Source organism: Equus asinus, chromosome 10, assembly GCF_041296235.1.
Source record: "Equus asinus isolate D_3611 breed Donkey chromosome 10, EquAss-T2T_v2, whole genome shotgun sequence".
Classification (NCBI taxonomy): Eukaryota; Metazoa; Chordata; class Mammalia; order Perissodactyla; family Equidae; genus Equus; species Equus asinus.
This window is the reverse complement of record NC_091799.1, coordinates 46,243,626-46,271,119: the sequence shown is the minus strand read 5'-3', so window position 1 is coordinate 46,271,119 and position 27,494 is coordinate 46,243,626. Positions and strand designations below refer to the sequence as shown.

Sequence of the window (27,494 nt, the reverse complement as noted above, 5' to 3'; positions counted from 1 at the left end):
GGAGCTTTACAGAGATTTTCTATGTAGTGGACAACCTGAAATAGTTGTTTTGAAAAATGTCCAAGCTGGAATGACCACAGTCATTCTGTGCGCCCACAGCCAGCCATGGACTGCAGGTGGGAGTGGACACAGGGCAGCCACCTGTCCACAGGCTTGAGTGAGCACCTCGCTGCAGGAGGCTCTGAAGTCCCCCTCCAGCCTCACATCCAGGAGAGCTGCCTGGGTTCTCGCCTGTATCACATGCTTCAAGCTCTGCTGGGGCTCCTAGTAGAAGCCTGCTCAGCAGGGAGGAGCAGCACTGCGGAGGACAGCCTTGCAGCCTGGCCAGCCCTGGGGAGAGGGGCCAGGTGTGCAGAATCTGTGACTAACACCACAGGTGTTTGGGATGCATAGACCTACTTTAAGTACTTACAGCAGTTCTTTGAAAATATTTGGTAGGTCAACTTAACACTTAGGCGAGAGTCTAAAACCTTCATCTCTACAACACCAGCTGGCTCCCCATCCCCTGAAGGCAGGACAGATGTGGAGTCACAAACGTCAGCGTGTTCTCTCTGCCAGGCCCTGGGCACCCCACGCCCTCGACCAGCAATGGCCTTTCGTTTCAGTGCCTCCTTTCAACACCCAAAGGCCTTCATGGGCAGGTTTAGATCTCACCTCCTTCAGTGCTGCCCCTGACCACCCTGGGGAGGCACGCTGCCCTGTTGCTGCCCGCTCTAGCATGGATCATCCATCCCAATCACACATCAATCAATCAGGCACGGCCTCGAGACATTTTTCCAGGGCCTGCTTTCACTGCCACGTGACTGTGTCCCCAACTTCTTACCCTGGACCAATTTCCCAACTTGACCTCGGTTTTAGAGCAGAGGTTCTATGAGATGGATGTGTGTGCCCCAAGTGGTCCAGTGCCCGCCTCATACCAGCGGCAACTCAATGAGCTCAATGATTTGATTCAGGAAAAGACAAGCTGAGGGCTAGGAAGTGGGTGGGGGAGTTTATGGGTCACTGACTCTCAGGAGTCCTTGGGGTAAAGCCCAAACTCCTTCCAGGGGCTCAGAAAGCCCTCTAGGAACTGGCCATCACACACATCGGGAGCTGTTCATCGTCCCATGTGTCTTGATGCTGCAGCCACGCCGGCCACCCGGGCTCTCTTCACTTCTCGGTGTGGCACAGGCCATCCCTCCCCTCTCCTCTGAGCTTCCCAGGACCCAGCTCAGCACCTGTCAAACCACTGGTGAGTCTCCAGGCCAACACACTGGTCCCTTCCTCCAAGTCTGCTCATCTTTCAAGACTTGGTTGGGCTTCAGCTCCTGGGAAGCCTTTCCTGGCTCCCCTGTCCTGGGAACCTGAGTGATGGTCCATCTCCATGGGGACCTCCACCCCATGAAGTGAGGTCTGAGACACTCTGGTGCCTGACCTGGGTTCATGGCTGCCTCCCAGGGTCTCGTTTATGTCAGTGTCCTCAGTGCCCGGCACAGGAACTGGCTAGGGGATTTCAAAGTGACCAGGGAATGGATGAAACTCTCCTGGAGCACTGCCGCCCCACCCCATCTTCTTCTCTTTTGGCTGACCTGAGAGGCCCCGGCGCTGATGTCCAACTCCACCCCTCTCCTGCCCCTCAAAGGCCTGTCATCCCTCGGCCATGCTGGAGCCCTGTGCCCTTCCCCCGCAGAGAGACGGGGCTGAGGCCGACCTTTCACCCCGCAAAGAGACAGAGGCCGAGGCAAAGACGGGCACTTGCTGCGTTTTGCTGTGGCTGAGCTGCTCGCCTGCCTTCTTGTAAGGGGAACATGGGGATTTACAGCTTTCCTGTCACCCGGACATCTCAGAGCACCAGTGACCAGCAGCCAGCAACTTGGAGGGAGGCGGGACGGGGCACCAGGGCCAAGGTCAGACCAGACCGTCGCCCTGATAGCCTGGGTTTCCAGGCCACAAATGGCTCCATAAAACGTAAACTTCCCAGAAACACAGACGCCCCAGAGACTCACGACATCTAGACCCTAGAGCAGTCTCTGCATCGTCTGTTTTCAAATTCAGGCCAGCACGTGCTCCAATAGCCTCAAGATCATTCTTTCTGTGTGTGGGCGCTCATTTTTCAGGGACAAACAGGAGATCCAATAGTCCAAGCGATTATTCCGTTTGAAGCCATTAAACCAACTTTAAAGGCAAACCCGAGATGGTGTCAAGGAAAGGCCCATTTTCATTCCATTTCAACAAGCTCTTGCCCAGGGCCAGGCCCCGTGCTGGGCGCTAGGGAACTGACCGAATCACCCAGGCCCTGCCCAGGCTCCTGGAGGACACAGAGGTCGCTCAGGACTCAGAAGCTAGGCAGAACAAGAGAGAGGGAAGAGAAGTGTTCAGCGAGTCCTGTGGGAGCAAGAAGCCTGGGGAAGGTGCGGAGGAGGAGGTGACAGAGAGAAGTGACACAAGAGAGCAGGGACGTGCTGGAGTGTTGCCCAGAGCCCTCTGAGGGGAAGCAGAGGGAGGTGTGGCTTGAGGACGGCCTTCAGAGTCTGGACTTGGATCTGGGGGACCCAGTGAAGGTCTCTGAGCAGGACAGTAACAGGGTCGGCCATGCCTGGGAAAAGCATCTGGCAACAGCGAGAGGAAGGGATGTGGAAAGGGCGAGTGAGGAGTCTGGCACATGGCCCCCCATGCCGTTCCTGCATCTTTCCTCCTTGGCCTCCCTCCCCGCTCTGAGAGCATCCTCTGTGGGGTGAAAGACAGTGCACTGTGGACACGGGGCACCCAGCTCAGTGGCCGCTCCTTGCAACTCGGATGATGCACGTGCAAAATGACAGTCCTTTAAAATACACTAAAAGCATTTTCTTAAAAGGAGGTACAGTGAAATTATGCTTCATTTGGAAGCAGGCTTCTGCGGAAAGACATCCCCCAGGGAGTCTAGTGTGACGTCAGCTCGCAAACAGGTCTCCAGGGTGTTGAGTGGAAGCTGTGACACCAGTGCCACATGCTGTGAGGGGCTCTGATCACAACCGGTAAGATGAGAACAAAGGCATCCGAAGGCGCAGCCACACCCAGTGGCCAGCTGCGGGGGGCTTTTGTCTGTGGGAGGTCGTATCCCTGAGCCTAGTGGGATCTGCGGCTTCTAGTGTCTTCCTGATCCACCGCCACCACCAGAGTGGGTCAGCGCAAAATCCCTCAGGATCGGGGTGAAGCCTTAACTTCAGAGATGGGGAAACTGAGGCCCAGAGGAGCAGTGCCTTGCCCAAACTCAAGGCAGGAGCCAGTGGAGTGGGAATGAGCCGAGCCCTTCAGCTCTGGAGTCCCCCCTGGGCACACCACGCCCTCGCAGTGGCCCTGCGCTGTGTGGCCGTTCAGATTCTCAAGGTTCCCGCCATCAGATCACAGCCCTCGGAAGCTACGGAGAGGAGCCTGCAAGGCTAGGCCCTCGCACAGCCGGGCCTTCCACATGGGCCACACTCCCCTCCGCAGACCCCACGCTCAGGACTGGCACCAGAACGGTGCCTATGCCCCTGCGGGAGAAGTCAGGGAGACCAGAGCAGAGCATCGGGAACCTAAGGAGAGCCCAGGCTGAAGCATGGGACCCTCTGTCCCAGTTGCAGAGCTCTGAACTGACATGCAGATTCCTGGGCTCCAGCGGGGCCTTCGAGGGGCGGGGCCTAGGACTCAGCATTCTCAACACTCCCACCCTCCTCGAGTCCCCAAGTGACTGTGCTACAAACTAGGGCTGGAACGCCCTGCACTCATGGGTCTTCAGGGCAGCTCGCCCCTCAACCTGGCCCAGGGTTTGAGAGACTGGAGTAGGAGCCTCTGGGAGAGCAGCTGAGGGGTGGGCTCCTGAGCCTGCACCTGCCCTGCACTGCGCGCTCCTGCCCTGGTGGGCCTGCTCAAGGCAGGGTGGGCCAAGTCTGTCTGCAACTCGGGGCTAACCGAGTGCGTCCACGACTCTCTCATGATCTGCCCTCCCAAGCCGCCAGGGCTGCCCTCGTCACAGCCTGAAGGCAGGCGCTCTGGCCCTTGGAAGCATGGGGCTGAGCGACTTTACTTGCCACACGTGAGTTGCAAGAATGAGTAGGGGGTTGAGGGAGCTCAAAAAATGAACCACAAAAACTGCCCTGCTGCTGCAGAAGCCTGGCTCAGGGTCAGGGTGCGGGGCTCCAGTCCTGTTTCCTGTGTCACTTCAGGAAAGTCCCTCAACCTCTCTGAGCCTTCATCCCCTGACCTGCATAACGGGATTAGCCCCACATGCCCCATCTACCTCCCCCGGTGGCATGAGAATTAAGGAGAATGGATGTGCTCAGTGAGTCACTGTCAACCCAGAGTTATCATTACATAGTTTTTTGCTCTTCCTTTTTTCTTTTAAGCATCAGGAAAAGGTTTGTTCTTTCCTTCCTGTTTTAGAGATCGAGTCAACTCAGAGGTAAACAGGTATTATTTTTCAGCAGCAGGTGAGAGAGCATTTGCATGGCTTATACCCGGCTTGCCTCTTTCTTCCGGAAGAGAAGTCAGGGGTCCTTGGTAGGCAACTCTGAATGGCCTTTTCATAATTTTGAAATCTCAAGTAAGAGTGTGCGTTTGTCGTACTCACACAGGGAAGGGAACCACCCTTGTCAGGAGGGGAGATAACTGTTGAGCGCGCTTCCCTGGCAGAGCCCCGCATGTCACTGAGGACGGTAAGGACAGCTCTGCACCTGGTGTCGAACTTGGGGCCCCAGATGTGCCCATGCCTCCTTGCCCTGTGTGGACACACAGGCTCTTGGCAGATGAGGAGAGCCCGGGCAGCTCTGCCCCCCAGCCGAGCTCTCTGAGTGGTTTGACCTGGAAGCCTCATCTAGGGGAGTTGGGTCGGACGCTCTCTGAGCTGAGTCCTCTGAGACCACAGGGGTGGCAGGCAGCCCCTGCGAGTGGGGAGGAGGGCCAGCTGGCTCCAGAGGGTTAGGTTAGCTCCCCTGGAGGCCGCGGGCTCACTGGCACCTAGGGCTGACGTCCAGCGTCCACCACTGACTTAGAACGACTCAAGCAAGCAGCAGTTCACCTAGGCTGACCCACGGAGGCCTCCGCAGACAAGAGGACCCCTTCCCTGCCCCTCCAGCCTGTGAGCTCTGCAGGCAGGAGCCGCTGGGACAGCCTTTATCCCCGTGACCACGCCCCACAGGACCTGCTCACAGCACAGGCTCTGGTCAAGGAAGAGAGGGGCCAGGGACTGACGTGACAAAGCAAACCGAGCGCTGGACGTGGACTCCTGGGACCAGAGCTCATGTCTGGGGCTGCTGCTGGGTGACCCTGGGTGGGCTGCCTCGATTCTCAAGTTTGCACTTTTTCTGTCTTAACAATGAGAATAACAGGGTTGCCTCCAGGCTTGTTCTGAGGCTGAAATGAGATAATGTCCAAGAAAGTGCTTTGCAGTCAGTAAAAGGAGAAGTAAATAACCCCACGCATATAACTGATAGCCAAGGTCCTGGAAAAAATTAGAAAAAGGCCAACTAATCAGACAATATTAATTAGAAATTCCCACAGACCCACACATTTCCTGAAAGAAAGCCATTTTCCTTGAGACTCAAGCTGTAGAGAGGGAAAACACCCCTCCCTGCAGATGGGGCCCTGGAGGCAGAGCGATGGACCGACAGGGGCTCCAGCAGGGGAGGCGGGGGCCCGCTTTGCTCTCCTCTGTGACTGACAGAGGTGACAACTCTCGAAGATGCCAGCCACCGCAAAGCCTGAGGATGCACAAAGAAGAGAAGATGGGTGGTTTACAGGTAATGAACTCCCCAGAAACAAGGGGACACTGGCTGTAGGACGCTCTGAAACATTAGAGAACCACATGGTGGGGCCTAGAAGGAGCTCGGGGCTGGGACCCCACTGCCCACTGCTCCCGGGGGCTGCCCCGCCCCACCCCAGGCCTTCTGTTTCTTCCTTTATAAAACAAGGGGCCACCAGACAGTCCCGGTCCAGCGCAGTCTAAAGTCCTCACACTATGAAGGGAGGTTTCCAGAAGGGGGAGCTTTTCAAACAGCACCACACACAGCTGAGGTCAGAGTCAGCAGCCCAGCTCTGCTGACCCCAGGACTCTGTGTCGGGTCCCTGCAGGGCTGTGAGGCCCCAGGGTTTAATGGGATCTAAGGCCACGGCACCTCGGTCTCAGCCCAGAGACTTGGCAGTGCTGCGCATGTTCGCATGAGTGCAGGGCTGGGGCCCAAAAGGCAGCCCGGAGCTTTTCATTAGCACGGGGAGCCTCGGGAATTTACAGCATTCTTGGTCCAGATGAAAATTAGCTTCAAGTCTAGGGAGTGAACAGGCTGAGTATATTAATAACAAACGAACCCTTCCTCCTAATTTCTGGGTGTAAATTATGAAAGTAATGAAAACATCGCCTCGTTTCCTCTGAGGCTCGTTCGACAAGGCTCCTTTGCACCACAGCCTGGGCTCAGCCAGGTGCGGGTGAGGGTGAGAACAGGGTGGGGAGGTGAGCCAGGGGCCTAAGCGCGCGCCCTGGGTGGGTGCTTTTCACAATTCTAAGGCTCCCTCAGCAAAACACAGGGACCTCCTTGGGGTCTGTTGGGGCCAGTCCCCCAGCTCCTCCTTCCAGGTCCCCTCTTAGAGCATGGGGCTGGGCCACGCCCCTCGTTGCCTCTGCGCCTACCACGCTTCCCAGTCACCAAGTGAAGAAGTCTGTTGTAACCCACACCTCCCACCAAGCAGATGAGACCACACCCTGCCCCGCAGCCCCCGGTTCCCGCTTCTGTGCCCACGCCTGACACACTTCAACCACTGACCGCAGTGACACTTCCCCCAGAGCGATCCAGGGGGCAGGCCCGGGGGCTCCACTGCCCCGTACAGCAGGGGCTCAACAGACGCCGGGCAAAGCCCCCTCCTCAGCTTTGCCTTGAAAGTCGGGGAGAGGACCTGGGGTCGGGCTGCCCCTTCTCTACCTCACCAGCTCTGACACTGCCCCAGCCGCCCCCTTCCCTCAGCAGCAGCTGGGCTCAGCATCAGCTCTTTCCTGGCAAAGACTCTGCAGAAGCAGCTCACCAAGGGAAGAGCAGTGACGCCCCAGAAGAGCTGGAGGATGAGGGGTGGATGGGGTGCTGTCACCCACTGGCTGTTTTCCAGTTCTGCTGGGTTGTGGAGTTGTTGCTGGGGCAGCCTCTGCCCTACTTCAGGCTTCTGCCTTTTGTTACTGGGGAGGCCAAAAGCTGGCTCCCAGCGATCCATCCAGTCTGATCCTACGGCTGCCCATCCCCATCCTCAGCCCGGGGTGCTCCCCGTACCCCACTGACTACCTGACCTGCTCCTGCTTGGCCTTCCGAACACAGCTCCCAGACCCAGAAATCCTCCCTCATGGGCCTGGGCAGTCGCTCCAGCCTCTACCGCCACTTTCTCAATGGTAAAATGGAAAGGATCCCACGCATTGCTTCCCTGGGCCTCAGGAAGGCTGAGCAGGGAGCTCTGCAGGCAGGGGTCCTGACTGGATGCTCACAGGACTGGTTCTGGTCAGAACGGCAGGAGTTTGGGGAAACAAGCAGGTCAGTGAGGATGGGCAGGTGCAGACGGCTTCAAGGGAAGGTGAAGCGGAACCGTTCTTGCAGGCAGGCTGAGAAGGGAAGGCACAGCACAACCACGGGTACCAAGACGGAGCCCAGTAAAGAAGAAACCGAAGGAGACAGACTCTCCCCTCACCCACACAGTGCCAGGATGGTGTTGGCTGGAAAGGTCAGGTGTGGGCAGGCCAGAGGTTGTCCCAGCTTTGGCAGGCAAGATGCCAGTGCCGAGCCGAGAAAGGCACGATGAAGGCTGGTCGTGCGAGGAAGATGAGTGCTCGGGTGCTCAGGCACCCAGCTAGAGGGGAGAGGTGGGGAATCCAGGGGCCAAGGGAGGGTGACAAGGACAGCACAAAGACTTGAAAGGACACTCCATCTGGTGACAGGATGCCAGACAGGGTGGCTTCGTAGAGGACTCTGTGGTTGGGCTCAGGGACACGAGTATATGCCAGTCCACACCTGGAGAATCAAGGCCTAGCAGATGGGAGTGAACCTACAGAGGCACAGGCCAGTGGGCCCGAGCCCAGGATGAGAGAGAGGGACACGTGGACCTGCTGGCCAGGGCCCAGAGGTGAGCCAGCGGGGAGACGACGAGGCCCAGTTCCAGCCTGGGAGCCTTTAATCTTTTTACTGATCACTTACACAACACCACCACAACCAGCAAGTTCCAACATTCTTTACCAGAAAGTTCCGGGCCAGTATCTCAAACACTGGGCACCAACAGTTTGAGGGCAAGAGTTCGGAGCCCTGTGGACCCTGCTCACCAGGGGCCCTCAGCCCAGCAGATAAATTATGGCGCAATGTGCTGTATCAGCAAGATCCTACAGAGTGATTGCGGCAGCTGGAACAGGGAGACCCACCACGGAGCTCGGGCACCAGGAGATGACCCTTCTTCCGGCACACCATTGTTTAGGTTGTCAGGTACAATTACAAGCCTGCGTTCTGGAAGGAGAGAGAAGTGGCATTTTATTTATTTATGCTCACGCTACCTCTTTTGGAGAAGTGGAGGTAGCCTACCACAATCAGACACGTGGACTCGGGCGGGGGCAGGAGAAGAGGGGGAGGGGGAGGGAGCCTGGGGTACCTGCCAAGCTACCCCACAGGCAGAAAGACTTTGCATCGAAAACAAACCTGTTATTGCTCCCATCCCACCCCAACATGGCCAGGCAGAGACCCGGCAGGCAGAGGGGGCCTGGAATGGGGCACAGCTCCAGTCAGCCTGCATGACTCAGCTTTCTCATCTGCAAAATGGAAATGCTCACAGTTTCCTCCCAGAGCCTTGGGGAGACTCCCTGCATAATCTAGAACAGGCGCCCTTTAAATACAGCCCTCTGTCATCGTTATAAGCTTCCAGAAAGCCAGCCTGAGCCCTAGTTAGGGGAGGGTACTAATTAATTAGTCAAATAATAGGGTGTGGGGCAAATCGCTGAATCTCCTTCTTTAGGCTTCTGGAGGAGCAGGAACCTGGCAGGAGGTCTCCTTGGACGGCCCTTGCAAACCAGCTCCTCTCTCTAGGTCCTCCCAGGGTGGCCCCCAGGCCACTGGAGCACTTCGGGGTCCTCTGACCCGGCTCTAACACCCTCTAGAACACAGGAACACGGGAACACACAAACGCAAGGGGGCCCACATCTGAACCTGCTGACTCCTCCCCCAAGAACCTTCCTTCTGCATCTCATCTCAGGTAGGACAGTCTCCGTCTGGCAGCTGACACCTCACCCTCGCACTCACCAGGATCCCAGCTCCTCCCTCTACCTTACCCACCGCTCCCCAGTGGCTGGCAGGCTCTTCCCCTCCAACCACCCGTTCCTATCTGCAGCACCCCGCAGCCACAGTCCTGGCTCCTTAACCCCCTGGCCCAGATGACTGTAGTCGCCACAGAACCCAGAATTAGTCTCCCTGCCTCTTGCCTCTCTCTGTTCTAATCCATCCTCCGCACCCAGGTGGGCAGGACTTCCTAAACAACTTCCTGACCGTGTCACACCCTGCTCAGCACCGGGCAGTGCTTCCCCACAGCCTCCAGGCCCTGCCCCACACAGGGTGCTGCTGGGCAGTGGAGACGTGGGGAGCTTTGCTACCAACCCACCTGGGGCTCCCTGAGTCTATTTCTAGACAGGCATTTCCATCAGTTTCTGTGCCTTCAGATCTTTCAATGTCTTTCCAGGATTCCGAAAGGCAAGGGGCAGCGATAGGGAGGTGTGCTCCTCTATTTCACGTTCCCACTCCTTTATTTCTACCTCGGGGAGAGTGCCCATTTCTCTCAGGGCTGCCAGGAGAGAGAATGCATCAGGGGCTGCGTTCCTAGGGGTCTGGGCCCTGGCTGCCAATGCTCAGCAGGACACTCTGATCAGCACCCAGGCCGTCACCCCTCTGAGGCTGGGTGCACAGAGGACAGCGCTCGCTACGCCGGGAAGATGCACAGCAAGCCTCAGTCTGTGCTCCTGCACCAAGCCCATGGAGAGAGGGACACGGCCAGCCCCTGGCCAAGCTGCGCCCCTCATCCCCCACAGACAGCACTGAGACCATGCTACCTCCTGAAGGTGGCCAGGGCCCTGGGACAAGTCTCCACTCTGCTCTTGACTTGAGAAAGCCCCTGACCTCCAGGCCCCGTGACCCAGAGCTGCGGGGACTGGAGGTTGCTGAGCATCTGGGAGACGAGAGCTCCGGAAATGAGTCTGTGGAAATCACAGTTGTGTGGCACGCGGAGTGGAAGCTTTCTGAGGACGGGGACTCGTCCTGTCCACTGCTCAACCCTCGAGCAGAGAACAGGGCCGGCACCCAGCATATAGCACAGACACCCTGGGACGAACAACTGCACTGCTCTTTGTTCCCTAACTCAGGCCCTGCGACTCCAGGCAGCTGGTTCTTGGAAAAATGGGAAAAGCGTTCACAGCGAGTAGTAGTTTACTGTTTGCTTCCTTTTCTGCCACTTTTCTCCATCTAGACTTGTATTCCTGCAGTCATTCAACTGGGGAACAGTTACTGGGCCAGAGGAGGCATGAAGACAGGTAAGACCCAGTCGCTTCCTTCAAGGAGCTCTCAGCCCAACGAGGGAGGGGGAGAAGAGGCACAAGCAGACACCTCCAGGCAGTCCCCAGCATGGAGAGAGAACTGGTTTCTAGGACAGAGCCAGCAACAAAGGCATCCTGTCGACTCCCAGCCAGAGGCCAAGCCAGCTCCTTACCCTCCTCCCCACCCACTCACCAAGTGGCTAACCCAGACTTTCCAGATCAGGCAATCTTCATGGGACATCTCTGGGCTCCTCAGGGTGCCCCAGCATGTCTGTTGACAGTCTTGGGTCCCTGGAATCAATTAATAAACTCACGCATTCAACATTTATTTACTGAGCGCCTATTTAGTGCCATGTGCTACTGAGGTCCTGAGGTTCCAGCAGAGAACAGGGTTCTGACCTTGTACAGCCCACAGTTTGGTGGGAGACAGACTATACACAAGATGAAGGGGAAGTGAAATATGTAGGATGCTGAATAGTGATCAGTGCTAAGGAGCAAAATTAAGCAGAGGAGAGCATGGGGAGCTCTGGGGACGGGTTGAAATCTAAGGTAAGTGGCCAGGGAAGACCTCGCTGGGAAGGCAGTTCGGAGTTAAGACCTCAGGGGGCTATGCTCAATGCCACCCTCTCTGTGCAGCCGACACTGGTCTCCAGGAGGCCATACCACCCTCTCCCCTCCTCTCTCTCCAGTGTCTCTCTTCTTGGCCTGTTTTATAGGACAGAATCAGCGCCTGTCTGTCCCTGTCAACCTAGCCCATGCGACAGGGGCACCTGGAGGGCTCGAGCCGACGCCTGGCACGCAGCAGGTGTGCCCTCACAGAGTCAACTTTCCACGGCCTGCTCCAGTCCTGCCGCCACTTCCCTGAAACGCTGGACCAGCTCAGCCTCAAGGCCAAATGGGAGAGGGGCGTGTGCAGCGTGAGATAGGAAACGACCGCCCGCGTGGGCCACTGGTCACCACGGAAAGCCGGCTCAGGCTGCCCTCTGCCTCCACTGCCCTCCAGCCCTGCTCCCCTTGCACCCTGCCAGCCTCCCCGAGCCAGGAGCTCAGCAAGTGAGCACCACCAGGCTGGGTGTGTGAGGCCTGGTGTTTCCCAAGAACAGGAAAGTCATCGGGTGACTAACACAAAATCTATTTACACTTGATTATCTCCTTCCTGTCCGGTAGGTAAGTCATTCTGGCAAATGACAGAGCAGCCAGGGAACTCTGCACAGGCCGTGACCAAGCCTTCTATCTGCCGGGCAGGGGGGTGTAAGGGCAGGTCTCAAAACATTCAAAACAAGGCACAGGAGGCCTAGGTTACAAGTCAGGAGAACCGCTTTGAGGCTTGCTGCTGTGTGACCTTGGCCAGCTCACAGCCCTCTCTGGGCCTCCAGCAGAAAGAAGATGCTAAGCCAAAAAGACTGCTCTTCAAGGACAGTTCCATCCTGACATCCCCCAGTCGGGGGAGAGCTGTGACCATCAGGACAGGTTGAAGCCTGAGATCACCTGGGCAGAGGGTGGAACATGGAGAAGAAGGGGCCTGCAGAGGGTGAGAAGCAGCCAGTGGGAGCAGAATGAAGGCGTGCAGGATGGTTCAGGGAGCAGAGCTGCGCAGAGCAGGCTGGGTGAGGAAGAGGCGAGGGCAGGGACACCCTGGGAGCAGAGTCCACTTGCGCTGTGGAGCCGGGAAGCGCCTGGCCTTGGGTGCCCAGGCTGAAGGGACCTTTACTTTCCCAGCTCCCAGGAGAACAGCTCTGCCTCGGCCCGGGTGGATGTGCGAGGAAGGCAGAAACCTTAGGCGGGCAGCCCAAGATGGCCTCTCTGACACCTGGCCAGGACACCCAGTACCCCTCCATGAGAAGCATCTGCTGGACTGCAGGGGGCTTTCTTCTAGAATTCATGGGCAGCAGCTCCAGCAAGGGCCTCTGAGCCTGGCTGTCAGGAGGGGCAGACCTGTGCCTGGCCGCCTGTCCAGAGAGAAGAGAGGGTAGCACACACGCTCCCGGGAGGGCACCAGGGCTGGCTCCTCCTCGCAACCTGGCAAACCCTGGGCTGGTGCCACATGGAGGTGGTGCGGGTGAGGTGGGAGGAGGCACAGTCCTAACCAGGACAGCCTGAGAAGCCCAACGTGAGCACAGAAACGAGGAACCTAAGGGTTTATAAAGACCCTCATGGCAGCCAGGGAAGAAGAAAAAATGTGATTTCCAGATGAGGGAACTGAGGTTCAGGGAGGGGAAGCAACCTGCCTCAGGTCACACAGTAGATGACGGCAGAGCCAGAGCTAGCACCCACATTTCCTGCCTCCTTCCTCCTGAAATGGGCCACAGTTAGAACAGAGACTCGAAGGTGGTACACACCACCCTTCTCTCAGAAAACACGTGCCACTAGAAGAGGCCACGCCAGTGGAGGAGAAGATGCAAAATGACATCCCCCCTTGCCTTTACAATCAGTGACTGCCAGGGGCTGGCCTGGTAGCATAGCGGTTAGGTTTGTGAGCTCCACTTTGGTGGCCCGGGTTTCGCTGGTTTGGATCCTAGGCGCGGACCTACACATCGCTTATCAAGCCATGCTGTGGCAGGCGTCCCCCATGCAAAATAGAGGAAGATGGGCATAGTTGTTAGCTCGGGGCCAATCTTCTTCAGCAAAAAAATAATAATAATAATAAAAATCAGTGTCTGCCTTTATCTGGTGCATGTCTGATAGCACACGGAGTTCAAAAGGGCAGAAGGGAAGTTGTGAGCAAGGAAAACAGCCACATCAGGGCACTGGAGTTCTGTGTGAAATGGCTTTCTTTTAATTTCCTCTTATTATGCTATAAAGTTGATATGATAATAAAAACATGCTAAGGACCTTTTAATGTGTGATTGCTGACATATTAAAAATTATGTGAGGGCCAGCCCGGTGGCACTGCAGTTAAGTGCGCACGCTCTGCTTCGGCAGCCCGGGGTTCCCCGGTTCGGATCCTGGGTGTGGACATGGCACCACTTGGCACGCCATGCTGTGGTAGGTGTCCCACATATTAAGTAGAGGAAGATGGGCACGATGTTAGCTCAGGGCCAGTCTTCCTCAGCAAAAAGAGGAGGAGTGGCAGCAGATGTTAGCTCAGGGCTAATCCTCCTCCTCAAAAAAAAAAAATTATGCGAAAATGCTTTCAGTTAATGCTCATGTGACTCATCCTGTGAGATGACACTTCGAACAATTTTATAAGGGATGTTGGGGGGGGTGGGTCACACCTAAAAAGGGAGCCTAAGTATCTGTAGGATTCCCAGTTATTTCTGCAGACCCTGTGGGAGTACAGGACGGATGTGAAAGTGCGTGAGCCTCAGGTGAGGGCCCCAGAGGGCACTGCTTTACCTGCTTCTGCCGCCTAACTGACCTTTCTGAGACTCAGCATTCTCATCAGTGGACCGGGATGATGAAGGGGCTTGCAGCTCACAGGCTGCCCGGGAGGACTGAAGGAGCTAAGGCTGGGAGGCGCCGGGAGCAGTGCCCAGCACACAGACGCCCTCCGCAGAAGCAAGGACCACCGTCCCGTCACCACACCGCCCTGGGGACCTCTGAGAATTCCTGAGGCTGAAGCCCAGGAGGAAGGAGCCCAGTTGAGAAACATTCTGTGCCTTTAGCCTAACTAGGGTTCCAGCCTCAGTCTCTGAAGATCTTGCCCCACATGCATCTCCTATCATTATCCTATCAAAAGCCCCATCTGCCACTCCTCTCCAGCAGAAAGCTCCCACACCTCCCTGCCTCCGCTCAAGCGCTCAAGCTCGGCCTGGCTTCCAGACCCAGCTCGCATCGCCACCAGGCCCCACCTCCCAGACCACGTGGATCACCCCAACTGGAAGCGGTCGTCCGTGCCTCCTCTAAACTCCTGGACATTCACCAGCTCACCTCCACGTACCAGCCACCGACCACCCAGCTCTACGCCTGTCTCCCTACTTCACAGACATTCCCGGAGGCAGAGGGGGGATCTGCCTGGGTTACAGGGTCAGTCTCCAACACAACAGGATGTGGCAAGGGCTTCAGGCCAGGCTGACCAAGTGCACTGCAGGTGGCCTGAGGACCACCTGCTCCAGTGTCTGCTGGTTTGGCCACCCACCTCCAGGTGGGCAGGGGCCCCTACAGGGACTGGCCGGAGAATTCAAGAGCACGAACACCAAGTGAAGACCAAACGGGCCCGCTGCCCCCAACAACAATAATCTCACACATATGTGCAAAGCTTGCTCTTCCGCCTGGGACTCACATCAGTGTTGTGCGCCCTATTTTTACGAGGACACTGTAGCCCTCAATAGCGTACGCATCCTGAGCCGGCCAAGCACCCCAGTCGGCCTGACTCAGAGCCCAGCACCCTTCGCACTGCATCGGCAGGTCTCCACGTCTCTGGGGCCCAGGCCCGGGATCCAGACTCAGGGAAGAGGGAAAGGATGGGCTGCGAAGCAGGGTTTGGAGAGAGGCAGCCTGATTCTATTGGCTCAACAGGAGGCTTGGCCGGGGGACCGAATACACACACCCCGGGGCAGGAAGGACACCTAGAAGTGCTGTGATTCTTCCTCTTCAATTACACACGAGGAAACTGAGGTCCAGACGGCATGGAAAAGAACAAGCCCAGAATCTGACCTCGAGAGATGGGCAAGCAAGACGAAAAGGGGCACTGGGACTGAACACAGCTCGAGCCAGGCTGGCCCCGAGAAAGGCGGCTGCCAGCCCTAACCAGATCCTCTCCTTTTCAGAGTTGGTCTCAGCTGCTCCCTTCATGGGGCTGGCCTGGACCCCTCATGAGACAGCACACCGTGAATCACGACATCTCAGAGCTCAGGGTTGGCAGAGACCCCAGAGGTCCTTGAGTCACTACTCATCTGAGACTCAACTACCTTTATGTCATCTCCTACTGCTGCTGCTTGGATACTGCTAGGGATGGGCAACTCACTGCCTCACAAGACAGCTTCCACTGGTTAGTGGGTTAAAAAAAAATCTCAAAAGGATTATGACTTTGTAGAGGTGCAGTTCTCGTCTCTATAAAAAGGAAAGCTTGGACTGGGTCACTAGCTTTCCATCTGGCTTCCACAGAGCTCTCGGGTTTTAAGGACGTACCTCTGGAGCTGCTGGTGGGGTGAGAGAGACAATGAGGGCAGAAAGGGAGGCCCAAGCAATCTAGGGGCCCTGGTTGTGAGGTCCTGTGGAGAGCTGAGCCTACATCGTGGAGCCAGAACCCAACTCCTGTGGGTGACACAAAGCGGGACGTGGAGTGGGAAGCTGAGACAGAGGGAAGGGGGCAAGAGGAGCCCCTAGGGAAACAGCAGGCTTCTCCATGCCTTCCATCCCAGCCACAGCCCGAGGGGCCAGGCCGAGCTCTCTGCTCACAAAAGCACACCTCCCACGGGTCCCAGCACGGCTGCACGGAGCCAAGGGTGCAGAGCACAAAGCCGCATCAGTTAATCACAGACCACGTCAGCCACGCTGGGTGGTCTGAAAATCAAGCTGCACAGTACCAGGGCCCAGTGGGCCCTCGAGAGAACGTCCTGCACAATGGTTAAAAGAGGGCCTCAGCAGTCAGCCCCACAACGGGTGGGGCTAGTCAGCCTCTTTGTGCCTGTTTCTTCAACAGTAAAACAGGCACCTACGCTTCAAATGTGATGGGGAGGGTCCAAGGAGAATTCACATCAAGTGCTGCCAACAAGTGCGAGAGAACCCAGCAGCTGCCTCCAGTTGCTGCTATTAGGATCAACCCATCATACCAGAAGGAGGTCGAAAGGGAGGCACAGAATGTGCTGCTCAGGGTCAAACAGCAAGTTTACAGCCCAGAGCAGCTAGGAGTACCAATGACCGCCCACTCCAAGGCTACTGCTCACTTCACAGTGGGAGACTGAGGCCCAGGGGTCATTCGGGTGGCAAGTGGCCACCGCAGATCTGCTTGACTGCAGCCCAGGCTCCTGCCGCACTGCCCAGAGACGTGCACCGTCACGGGCAGAGGGCACTTCTTGCCGGCAGCGTTATTCTTACGTACTGAAGATGCCTGCCCCGTTACTACAAGTTACGTGCACACGAGACACAAATGTTACACCATCCGAGAAAAGCCACCCTGAAGGGTTGCACGGAGCCTGTTCTGTGCCAGCCCCTTCTCCCCGCCGTCAGCAGCACCCACCTCTGCCCCTTCCCCTCCAAGAGCTTCACAGCAGCTCAGTGAGCTGCTTCCTGGAACGTTTACGCGGCGCTGGCTCACCCCGCCCCCGTCCCTGCCATCAGCCACGCGGTGACATTACACACAAGGAATTCCAAGTCAAAGGGAGCTGCAGCAAGGTCACTACAACCAGCAAACGTCCTGTTTAATCACCTATTTCCTTAAAAACATAAAACGTGGGTAACTTCAGGCATAGCCTCCAAGCCAGGAAGCAAGCCCAGAGCGGCACATGCAAGGAAGCGTCTTTGGAGAGAGAATGTGTGGGACTCCACAGGCTCCTGGGAGCTGCACTGCCCTGCTGGACCCAGCCCCTGTGGGCGCGCCTCAAAAAGCCAAAGTCCCACAGGACAGTTCTCCCCAGCGAGACGGCTACTCATGCTGAGGTCTGTGGTGGCACCCGGAAGAGGTCGGCTCCATTCTAAAGACGCCAGCAGTGGTGGACCCTCCAAAGTCCAAAGTCCAGGCTCCCAGTAGAGGTCCCCTCCCACCCGCCTCCAGCCCCCTGCCGCCTTGTTCTGTAGATGCAGGTCTGACCCCTCACTTCTACTTGTGTGACCCCAGGGAAGTGACCTGTCCTCAGTTTCCCTCACCTGTACAATGAGACAACACCTCCTTTGTAGGGACACAGTGAGGCTTCATAAGCGTGCATCTCAAAGGGCCAAGGAGGGAGCCTAAGACCTGGCAGGGACTCCGGCCTCAGATGGCTCCTGCCATTTCCTCGTGTCCCGGATACCCCGGCGTCAAACACAAACACTACGCTTCCTTCAGAACTCCACCCTGGAGGCTGCCCTGCCAAGCACAGGCTGCGCTGGCGGGCGGCCTGCAGCTTACTATGTGTCCTTGGGCAAGTCCCTCTCCCTCTGGAGCCTCAGGTTCCCCACCTGTAAAATGAGGCTCTTGGGTTTGGATGACCCCAAAGATCCTTTGCTGCACTGACGTCTGAATGTGCCAGGGTCCCACAGTCACTCCTGTAACTCTGTCCCATTTAAGCCCAGGCTGACGCCTGCTGAATACAAGACTGGCAGGGGTTGCGGGGAGCTCGGGGTCCACGGCTCCCACCGCTGGGCCTGAGGCTGGCACGGGCCCGGCACTCCCACGGAGCTGGTGTTTCACTGAGCCCGGTGGAGGTCACAGCATGTGGGGGAGGTGACAGCAGCAGTGGGTTGACTGCCGTCCTGAGGTGAGGACTCCACCTGCAGACCCGCCTCCTTGAGGTGCTGGAGGAGAGCAGGCTGCGTTCCCTCGGGACTCCGGCCCACATGCTCAGCTCTCTGCTCCTGCTGCCCCCAGAGGCTGCTCTGCCAGGAGAGACTAGGAAGGTGGGAGCAGGCTGAGGGGCGGCCCCACAGAAGGCTGGCCTAAGTCCCTCTGGTCCATTGCTCCCTGCCTTGGTCCTTCACGAAGTGGCCAGAGCATCGCCTTCCACGCACAGGACACACAGGAGGCAGAGAGTTCTGGAGGCGGGGCCTGGACCGGCACCCAGACCCTCCGCAACCGTCCCCCACGCCTCCAGGGCCCGGCACACAGAGTGCGCAGTGGATGTTGCTTCCTCTCCCTGCCTTCTTCCAATTTGAGAAGAATCAAGAGAAAGCGCTCAGAGAGGTGAACACCAAATCAACAAACAGTAAGAGGGCCACAGAAGGAGGCATCTGTACCCCAAATCCTAAGACACACAGGGCACTAGGCCTCAAATTGAGGGGTAGCTCCCACCCTGCTCCTGGCCGCACCCAGACCCTCCGCAACCGTCCCCCACGCCTCCAGGGCCCGGCACACAGAGTGCGCAGTGGATGTTGCTTCCTCTCCCTGCCTTCTTCCAATTCGAGAAGAATCAAGAGAAAGCGCTCAGAGAGGTGAACACCAAATCAACAAACAGTAAGAGGGCCACAGAAGGAGGCATCTGTACCCCAAATCCTAAGACACACAGGGCACTAGGCCTCAAATTGAGGGGTAGCTCCCACCCTGCTCCTGGCCGCCCTCATGCATTCTGCAGCACGGTGTGCCCCTGCTCACGTGCCTGCCTGTGCGGGTCGGACGGGGCAGCCCACAGAGCTGCTCTTCTGTCTTGGGACCGTCCTCCTGAGCCGGGAGGACCCACATGGGGCGTTTCTCCTCTGCTTGCAATCTCCCCAGCACCGGGCCCAGGCCTGGGGTCTGTCTAAGATAGCTGATATCTGATAACCATTTGTTCTTTAAAGATGCCCCAAGTATTATCCTGGCGAAAACAGGCCCTTAGGATACTGCCCACCCAGCCACATTCTTCTGGGCCCCACACAATTGCTTTGGTAAGGTTTTGTCATCAAGGGCCAATAGGAAAACAGCCACAGAGGGAAAGTCTCTGTATTTCCTATAAACCTGCCACACAGACCAGGGCTCTTTATGCTGCTTCCAAACCCAAAACTAAGATTTCCCCGTGTGGGGCCAGGGATAATTTTGTCTCTAATGATCTAGTCTGCCCCCTCTACCAGATAATGAAAACAAGGTGAACCAGCCTGTTTCTCTTACTGCCCTGGCTGCTGGGAAGCTCCAAATTAAGTTTTCTATCTCAATGCTGCATCAGAAATTCCCAATAGAAGCTTCCCCTCTCTTCTCCTTATTTACTCCTTAGTCCCTATCCTGGTTACCTATCCTTGGTACCCTGGTGTCTGGACCTCCACTGTGTCCCACGAGATTCTTCCTGATGGAGGTGAAACAGGAAGTGCTCAACTGCAGTGAAGATTCAACACAGCGCTGCGCGAACCACCATCTTGAAAGCACAAACCTTCCCCTGTGAGGTTGGCTGGGGACGGCCCAGGAGCACCTTCTCTACCTCTGTGTGGCTCTGCTTACCTGTCATGATCCTCTGGGCCTCGTAGGGCTCCATGTAGCCGGCACTCTCCCCCTTTCCCGCTTTGCTCTTGGGATCATTCTTGGCATCAAAGGGATCCGAGTAGTCATCAGCGATGGTCACCTGCAGGAGGAAGGTGGCAGGGGTGAGTCCACCTTTGGTGTTCTGCTTCACTCCTGTTCACAGCCAGGGTTTGCTCCAAACAACATATACGGAGCCTGTGCCATACCAGCACGGAGGCAGGCGGGGGCAGGAATCAGAGCTGGGGCGCACCTTCAGGGAGCTCCAATTCTTGTGGGATGACAAAAGGACCCACACTGGCAGTGCTCCATGGCAAGGGGGGGCCTCTGAGCCTGTGCACGTGGTGTGGCCACTCTGGGCAAAGCACAATGAGAAGAGAAGGGCATCTGGGCAGCGAAGCACAGAGGCAAGAACCTGGAGGGGGTCTTCGGGGAATGTGAGTTGCTCAATTTAATGGAATGGAAATGGCGGAAAGTTGGAAAGGAGATCGCAGGAAGCCTAGAAATGCTGACGTGCTCCTGGTGCTGGCCGAGGCATAGAAGAGCTTGTCTAGAGATAATTATGCTCAGCATTCCATTTTCGCCAAATCTGGAACACAACTATGCCTTGGGTAATGAGACAACAATTTGGTGAGATCAACACACTGCAAAGATGCCTGTGGCCCCAGAGAGGCCCAGTGAAAACAGAAAAGCAGCTCAGGGATGGAAGGACAGACCCCCAGGGCCAGAAAGGGGTGGGAGACCCTTCTAGAACAGACGGGGAGACTGAGGCCCAGAGGGGACAGGGGCTCAACCAAGATCCCCAGCCAGACCCTCTGCCTCCCAGGCCCTTCCCCGCCTCCTCACTTGTCTGTATTGCAGAAAACAGCAAAGTTTCACAACAAACAGACAGAGCGAGTCACCTGGGGCTAGACGGTGGGGGCAGGGAGAGAATCTGGGATTTGAACACTTCAAAGTTCCATGTTTTCCCTGGAGAAGGATAAAAATTCTCAGTTGGAGGCTGAGTAAAAATGGCAACTTCTCCTCCCATTCCTTACTTCCTAACCTTCATGAGGGGCACACTTACCAGAGGGGAGGGACCGGAACCCACCCACGCCATTCCCCTTCAACTCCTCCCCGCTCCCCAACAACTGGCTGTGATTCTGTCCAGGGATCTGCCCCCTGGTCTCACATGTGACAGAGGGCCAGTCCTCAGCCTCCCGGCCAGGGCCAGGCGGCTGCCTCTCCCGAGGGGGGTAGGTTAGCATTTCTCCCAACCCTTGGGGTTATGTGAATTGTTATTTAAATTGTGGGTTTAATTAGAAACCACAGGAGCCTCTTCTCTCTTCCAGTTCCTGGAATGTAAGGCATTGGAGGGGCCTGTAAACCCAGGGGAAGGAAAAATCCCGCTTTGTCTGCCCAGAAAGCTGCAGTTTGTAGCAGCAGCCCTGGCAGGGAGAGCCACTGACCTCCAGCTGCCGGGAATGTGATGCCCGTGGAGGGACAGCAGGCAGCAGCCCGGTCACTGGCGTGTGGCCGGGACCCGACAGAAGGCACAGCACACAGCGGTCACTGTTCCCAGAACAAGAGCCAGCTTGTCAATGACAGACCCAAGCCTGAAGCACCCAGCAGCTGAGCATGCATGCCCGGCCACCCCCGCTCCAGCAGCCAGCGCTCCAGCACGGCTTCACCTGGGCTCCAAGGCCCAGCAGGGCCGCTTCCAGATGCTGACGTTGTAATCATGGCCTTTCTTGAGACTTACTGAGCTCAAATGACACGAGGCAGGGGAAAGCCAGGGGTATGGGAGAGGTCGGCCTGGCAACGTCTTTCATTTGATATTCCTACTCTACCATTTGCAAAACACATTAGGGAGAAAATTATACACACGAACCACTGTCAAACAGAACAGCCCAGACTCTGATCTGGTGGAGGGTTTTGTGTCTCAGAGTTCAAGGGAGCAGAAATCCAAATGGAGAGAGCGAGGAACCTGCTGTGGATGACATCTAATCTCATTTCCCTCATCCGGGACTTCTTTACTGTCTCTTTTCCACGTGAACATCCTCCATCTATTCTGTAGTGGGGAAGGGAGCAAATATTTCCCCAGGAAAACAAAATCATTTAGGGAGAGGGCAGGGGAGGGAGTCTCCATAATCTGGAAATCAACATTCCAGCTCCTCTCGGAAGTGCTCTGTAATTTGCAAACACGGAGGCTTGCAGAATATAAACCAAATCTTTGTTCACCCAGGGACCTGAGCTCTGCAAGGCCTTTGGTTCAGCAGGCACTATCTGTATTTTCTAATTAAAATGAGATCTGAGCTTGGGCTCTCACAGGCCCCCAGCTGCCTGCCCTGCTTACTGCCATTTCAATCAGAATTTACAAATCCTAAAACCAGGAAAAGCCCCTGGTCTCTGCTGACATATGGTTCCAGTTACACCTGCTGACAGCTGAAAATCCTTCCGTTTAAGAAAAAAGTTTAGAATTCTATTAGTTTAAGAAGCAAATCGGAATGTTCCTAAAATGTATATTTAATCAATTTGCTTTCAAACTTCAAAGTGAGGTTAGCAGAGGGGAGGGAATCTGAGGTTTGAGCAATCTGAAACTTGCAAACACTCACTGAGCCATGTGATCTTTCACAAAATCATGTCCTGGCTTTTGGAGTAAAAATTTAACCAGGTGTTAGGAGAGTCGCGCAGGCAGTTAACCAGAGTGCTGGGTGACACACCATAGGCCCAGCCACAGGACTGGGCAGTGTGGCCTCACCCAAGCCGCCCTGGGCAGGGGGCTTGAGGGAAGGTGACTGACTTTCTGAGTTAAAAGAAAGGGAATGAGTTTCCCAGATGTGGGCTTGGATTCCTGCTGGGGTTGCTTTTGCTTTGCTTTTTAAAATGCCTCAGTTAGCGGACAAGTCCGTCAAATCTAATTGAACAATTAAACCACAAGGGAGCCAGCCAGGACTTCTCTGCAGGTCAGGCCATCTGGGCACACGAGAAGCTTCCCTTGATTTTGATCGTGAATTGACGAAGACCTGACAGGGCATCGGACCCCTTCACATGGCCTGCTTGTGGTCCCAGGGGCAGGCGCAGAGCTGAGAGGGGACAGGCCATGGCCCCGCCACTCCACTGTGGAGCTGAGCAGCAGCAGAAAGACGTGCCTAGCCAGCAGCCACGTGCGCTCTCCTGGCCCCCTAGAATGGGTGTGTTGGCCCATCTCCGAAAAAGGAGCAGAGCTATGGCTAAACCCCAGGCAAGCCTTTTCTTGTTTTCAAAGAAAACTGCAGACCCCAGGTCAGCCCAGTGCTCCTAAAGGACTTTCAAAGGCTCATAAAGCAGCGAAACCAGGGGTCCTTGAGAGACCTGATCCAACCTCCTCTTGTTCTGTGCATGGCCCATTGTAGCCCAGAGGGTTCTAGAAAGCCTCCAGGCCTGCTGCCTCCCTGACACGGCTCTGGGAGCCGGCTGCAGACTGGGAGTTGCCTGCACATGCCTCCTTTCTGTTTTGCACACACTGCAGGGTGGAGCCGGTCCCTCCCTCCCAGCAGTCTCAGGCCGGGGTGTTTTCATCTTCGGGATTTAGCTCTGGGATAGGAAGTAGTCTTCCTGTTCACCCACAAAGGGAAGCACTAAAGGAGGGTGTTGCCACTTGGCCACACATCCATAAGGCTTTTGCAAGACAAGCTGCGCCTGTGTGGAGGACTGGGTCCTTGCCACATGCTCTCAGTGGAAAGGTAAATTGCAGAGCCACTTTGAAGGATAACTTTTGGCAGAATCCATTAATATCCAAAAAAGCAAATGGATTGACTCAGCAATTTCACTTCTCAGGATTTACTCCCAAATATGCATAAGGAGACATGGGCAAGGATGCTTACTGGAGCAAGTAATAACGAGAAACTGCAAGCACCTGCCACATCCATCAATGAGGGAATTGCTAAATAAACAGTACCTGGTCCATATTGTGGAATATTATGTAGCAGGTTAAAAAAAAAAGAGCAGTCACTCTATATGGACTAACATAGTTCTGCGTGACATAGCTTTGAATGGAAGAAAGCAGGTTGTAGAATGATAAACACAACATGATACTCAGTAATGAAAAATAAAACAGAAACCTCTATCTCTATTTAGTGTAAAGAAAAGGTCTGGGGAGATACACACTTCAAACTGACACCTCCTCTGGGACCGGGGACTGGAGTGGCTGGAGGAAATCAAAGGACACGTTTCTATAACGTTAAGACATTTTTCAAACAAAGAAAATTTATTAACGCATTAAATGCAAAACTCAACTTTTGAAAGAGTACTCCTTGTCACAGGCTATTCTGATACAGTAGATGGCCGCTTCCCCAACTGGCCCTGAAGATAGGAACGGCCCAGGACGCTTGTTGAAAACAACAGATTCCTAGCCCCTGTTATCTGTATGTTTAATAAGCAACCCAGGTGATTCTTATTAGGAAAGTTTGAGAACTGTTAAGGCAGAGCCAGTCCCCTCCACCATCAATCTAAAGCTAAGCCGCCTAATATTACTCTAGAATTCCACTTTTCCCAGATATTTCTCAGCCCTGTTCATTAAAGTGATGAAAGAGTCGGTGTTCAATGCAGCTCTCTTGCTTTCTTCCCTGAGGGTCAATTGGAGTAAGAGATGACCCAACACGCCCTGCTCCATCTCCAGAATCTAAGATGTGGAGGCAATGGCATCCTCTGTGCAATCCTGAGGGCTGGCCCCAGATTGAGCAACGTGGCCTTGCCGTGCAGGGGCGGGGCACTACAGAGGCAGGGTCCTTCCCTGCCCCACGAGGGGCCCGGCAGAGGATGTGCAAGGCTCTCTGTTCTAACGCACAGACCCTCTCAGGCCAAGTCTCCCTGGCTCTCAGAAGCTTTCCTGAGGAGGAGAGGAGGGCTGGTGTGACTGTGGGGAGGAGCCACTGTCGAAACACAAGGGCATCCCTGCTAGAATCACTCAGACCTGCTGAAAAGGAGGGATGAGAGAGGTGGAGCAGCGGCCACCTTCCAGGAGCAGGGGAGCACACTGTCCCTGCCACCCCCCGGAGCCCTGCAGTCACCTCCACCTGCTCTGCTGCTTGTGGAAACCAGCATTGGGCTGCCCCAGCTCAGCTACCTACTGGATGAGGCAAGATAAGTCTCTGCTCTTCTCATCTCCCTGGAAAGTGAGGGGGCGGCACCCCATGGGGTCCTGGGTCCCTTCCAGGCCTGTGACTTCCTTCTGCTCTACTCCAAAGCACACTGCATGCACACCTCGGATTGCTCTACACGGTCCTAGTCGGACCATTTCCTCATCAATTCACCACTTAGACTGTACATTAGTTTTCTTAACATTTTGGGGCTGACAGATCTCTTTGGGAATCTGATAACGGATGAAGCTGTGGCTCCCTCCATCACACTGATATACGTCCGCAAAGTGTCGGGCGCATTTCAGAAAGGTCAGAAGCCCCAGGGTAAGACCAAGCCCCCTTGCATTCGAGCCACTTTAAAGAACAGCCGAGACAAGATGCACTCTTTGCCTTAGTGAGGCAGCGGGTGCCGGCTCGATCCTAATTCAACACACGTTATTCCCCTGGTTGAAATTGTATGGTGTGTGACTGGCCTGCTGTTTGGCTGTGTGGCGGGGCACTGTGAGAGGATGGCCTGGGGCGCTTTGTCTTGGCTTGCCAGCTTCAAACCCAGGGGCCACACAGCCCTCCAGAGCAGAGGCAACCTGGCCCTCTCCCTGATTCTGGGGGTCAGGAGGGCTCCTCAAAGGTGAGCAAATGGCCTGCGGGGCATGAGGTGGCAGTAGCAGCCAGAGTCCTGGTCCTCCTTTGGGAACCACTGTGACACAGGCCCTGACACGCCTGATGTCCCCACAATGGAGGCTCTGTTGCCATGCCGACCAAGAGATGGCATTAACAAACCAGGATCTGGAGGGCTTCAAATGACCAGGGGGCTCCCCAGGAAGAGGCAGTGGACAGATGTTCTGTACAGACCCAGAAACCACACAGAAGCAAGCTCAGTGAGCCAGGAAGGATATCTAGCGGTCAATAAAGGGACATGCTGCCTGGGAACCGGAGCTCCTGCCGTTTGGGCATCCGAGCAGAGGCTCTAAGGTGGGCATCTGCTTTGGGTGGAGGTCAGCTCACTGGGTACCACCCATCTAGGCTGTTTTCCTAGCACAGTTTCAGCTGCCCTGTGGCAGAACTCTGGCTTCAAGGAATGCCGAGGTGGGTGACTGTTTGCAGAAGCCCCAGTGTGACTGAGCCTGGCAATGCTCAAGGCTGACCAGTGGCAACTGGGCTGCAGCAGCTGCCTGGGGCTGTGCAAATACACAGAAAGGCAAGCAACACCGCAGAAAGGATACCACCAAGCAGGGACAGCCCAGACAACAGAGTTCTGGAGCAGAGCTAGCCTCTACCCTTGCTGAGTAATCCAGGCATCCTGCTTTATCTCTGAGCTTCAGTAATTCACCTGTGAAATGGGGCAAAATTGTCTGCCTTCTCAGCTTCACATGAATGCTGTGAGGAGCAAATTATGAGATGATTTGGGGACATGTCAGTAACTGATAAAGAAAAGGCCATGGGGGCACCTCCTAGGTGCCCAGGATTGAGCTAAGTGCTAGGGTCTCTGCCCACAAGAAGCTGAAAATCAAGGGGGGACACAAAGACCTGAGAAGAAACCCCATCCAGGCTCTAGCGGTCACACGGAGAAAACTGGCTGCAATGAGGCACGACAACAGCTGTCATATTTCTCAACCACACAAAGGAAAATGTTTGTGAACGATCCTTTTCCCCCTTTTATGCTTTGGATAAGCTGCACCTCCTAGTCTGGCACCTGGCCGAGAGGCAGAGACCCTCTCGGGACCCTGAGGGCCACTCGCCTGTGTGCTGGGAGCCAGGAGTGTGCTCCTGGCCCATGGCCCAAGTCCAGGGCTCCACAGAACCGGGCTGTAACACACGCAGGGCTGTGGGGCCCCCACGAGGAGAGACAGCAAGCCCTCCGGCTCGCCTCTCCCTGTCCCCGGCTTTGACCACCATCGACTCACTCTCCAATAAATCATTTCTGACACGGTCAGGAAATTAATTTGGGGAAGATTAATTAGCTACATTTACACATTCAGCCACGACTCCTGGAAATCAGATGGTGGGAGGGTACTCTTCCACACCGACCTAGGACTCATTCCCTGTCTCTGCTCGAAGGTCTGACCCAGCCATGCAGAGTCACCTCAAGTCCTAAGCCCTCTTTCATGCACAGACGTCCAGTGCTCTGCCCACCTGCCTCCAGTGGCAGGGAGCTCACGACTTCCTAATTCAGTCACTCGGGACAGGCGTCACTGCTAGCGCCGTTGTCCTCCACAGCCGCCACCCGGTTCTTTGTGCAGACCCTGGCTCTGTTGTAAACGCTTCTTTACAGACCAGCCAGTTAGCCGCTCCGCCTGTCAGGAGGCAAGGGGTGTTTCACAGTGGTCCCCACTGGTCTTTCCAGTCCTGCCCCGCCCGTGGCCACAGCTGCTTGCCTAGACACCTGCAGGCTCCAACTTGTCAAGAAAAATGCATTCCAAATTATAGCCTCTGTCAGCTCCTCTCGGGCAGCTTGCTCAGCCCCTCTCTCGCTCACACACACCCCACCCTCCTTGAATTTAACCCCGTGGAGAAGGATGTGGTTCCAGGTGGGAGGCTGCTGGAGAGTAGCCCAGCTCAGCCCTGTTTACCCCAGAAACTCGCTGTTAAGTGGTAAGGACCGGCTTCTCGGCATCTCTCAAGCAGTGGGAGGTTCTATTTTGAATTCAGAAATAGCTCAATCCTAGAGTTTCTTAACTGCTCTCAGCCAGGGCCCACAAACAGAGAATTCAGTGCACCCCTCCCAAGGACAGAAGCACCCAGGCGTCTGCATGGTCATCACCTGTGAGATGAGAGCCAAAAGGGCCTGGGAGATGGTCTAGTTTGGCAGGTTTAAAACTTTTTTTTCTTGAGGAAGATTAGCCCTGAGCTAACATCTGCTGCCACTCCT

General features: G+C 55.8%; 1 protein-coding gene across 1 annotated transcript in view; it reads right to left on the bottom strand.

The window, feature by feature from the left end:
- SHB (SH2 domain containing adaptor protein B) overlaps window positions 1-27,494 on the bottom strand; it is a 129,204-nt gene that overhangs the window by 64,268 nt on the left and 37,442 nt on the right. Inside the window, exon 2 of the mRNA XM_014861138.3 lies at window positions 19,509-19,629. Coding sequence (XP_014716624.2) covers window positions 19,509-19,629 — 121 coding nt within the window. The remainder of the gene's footprint in view (window positions 1-19,508; window positions 19,630-27,494) is intronic.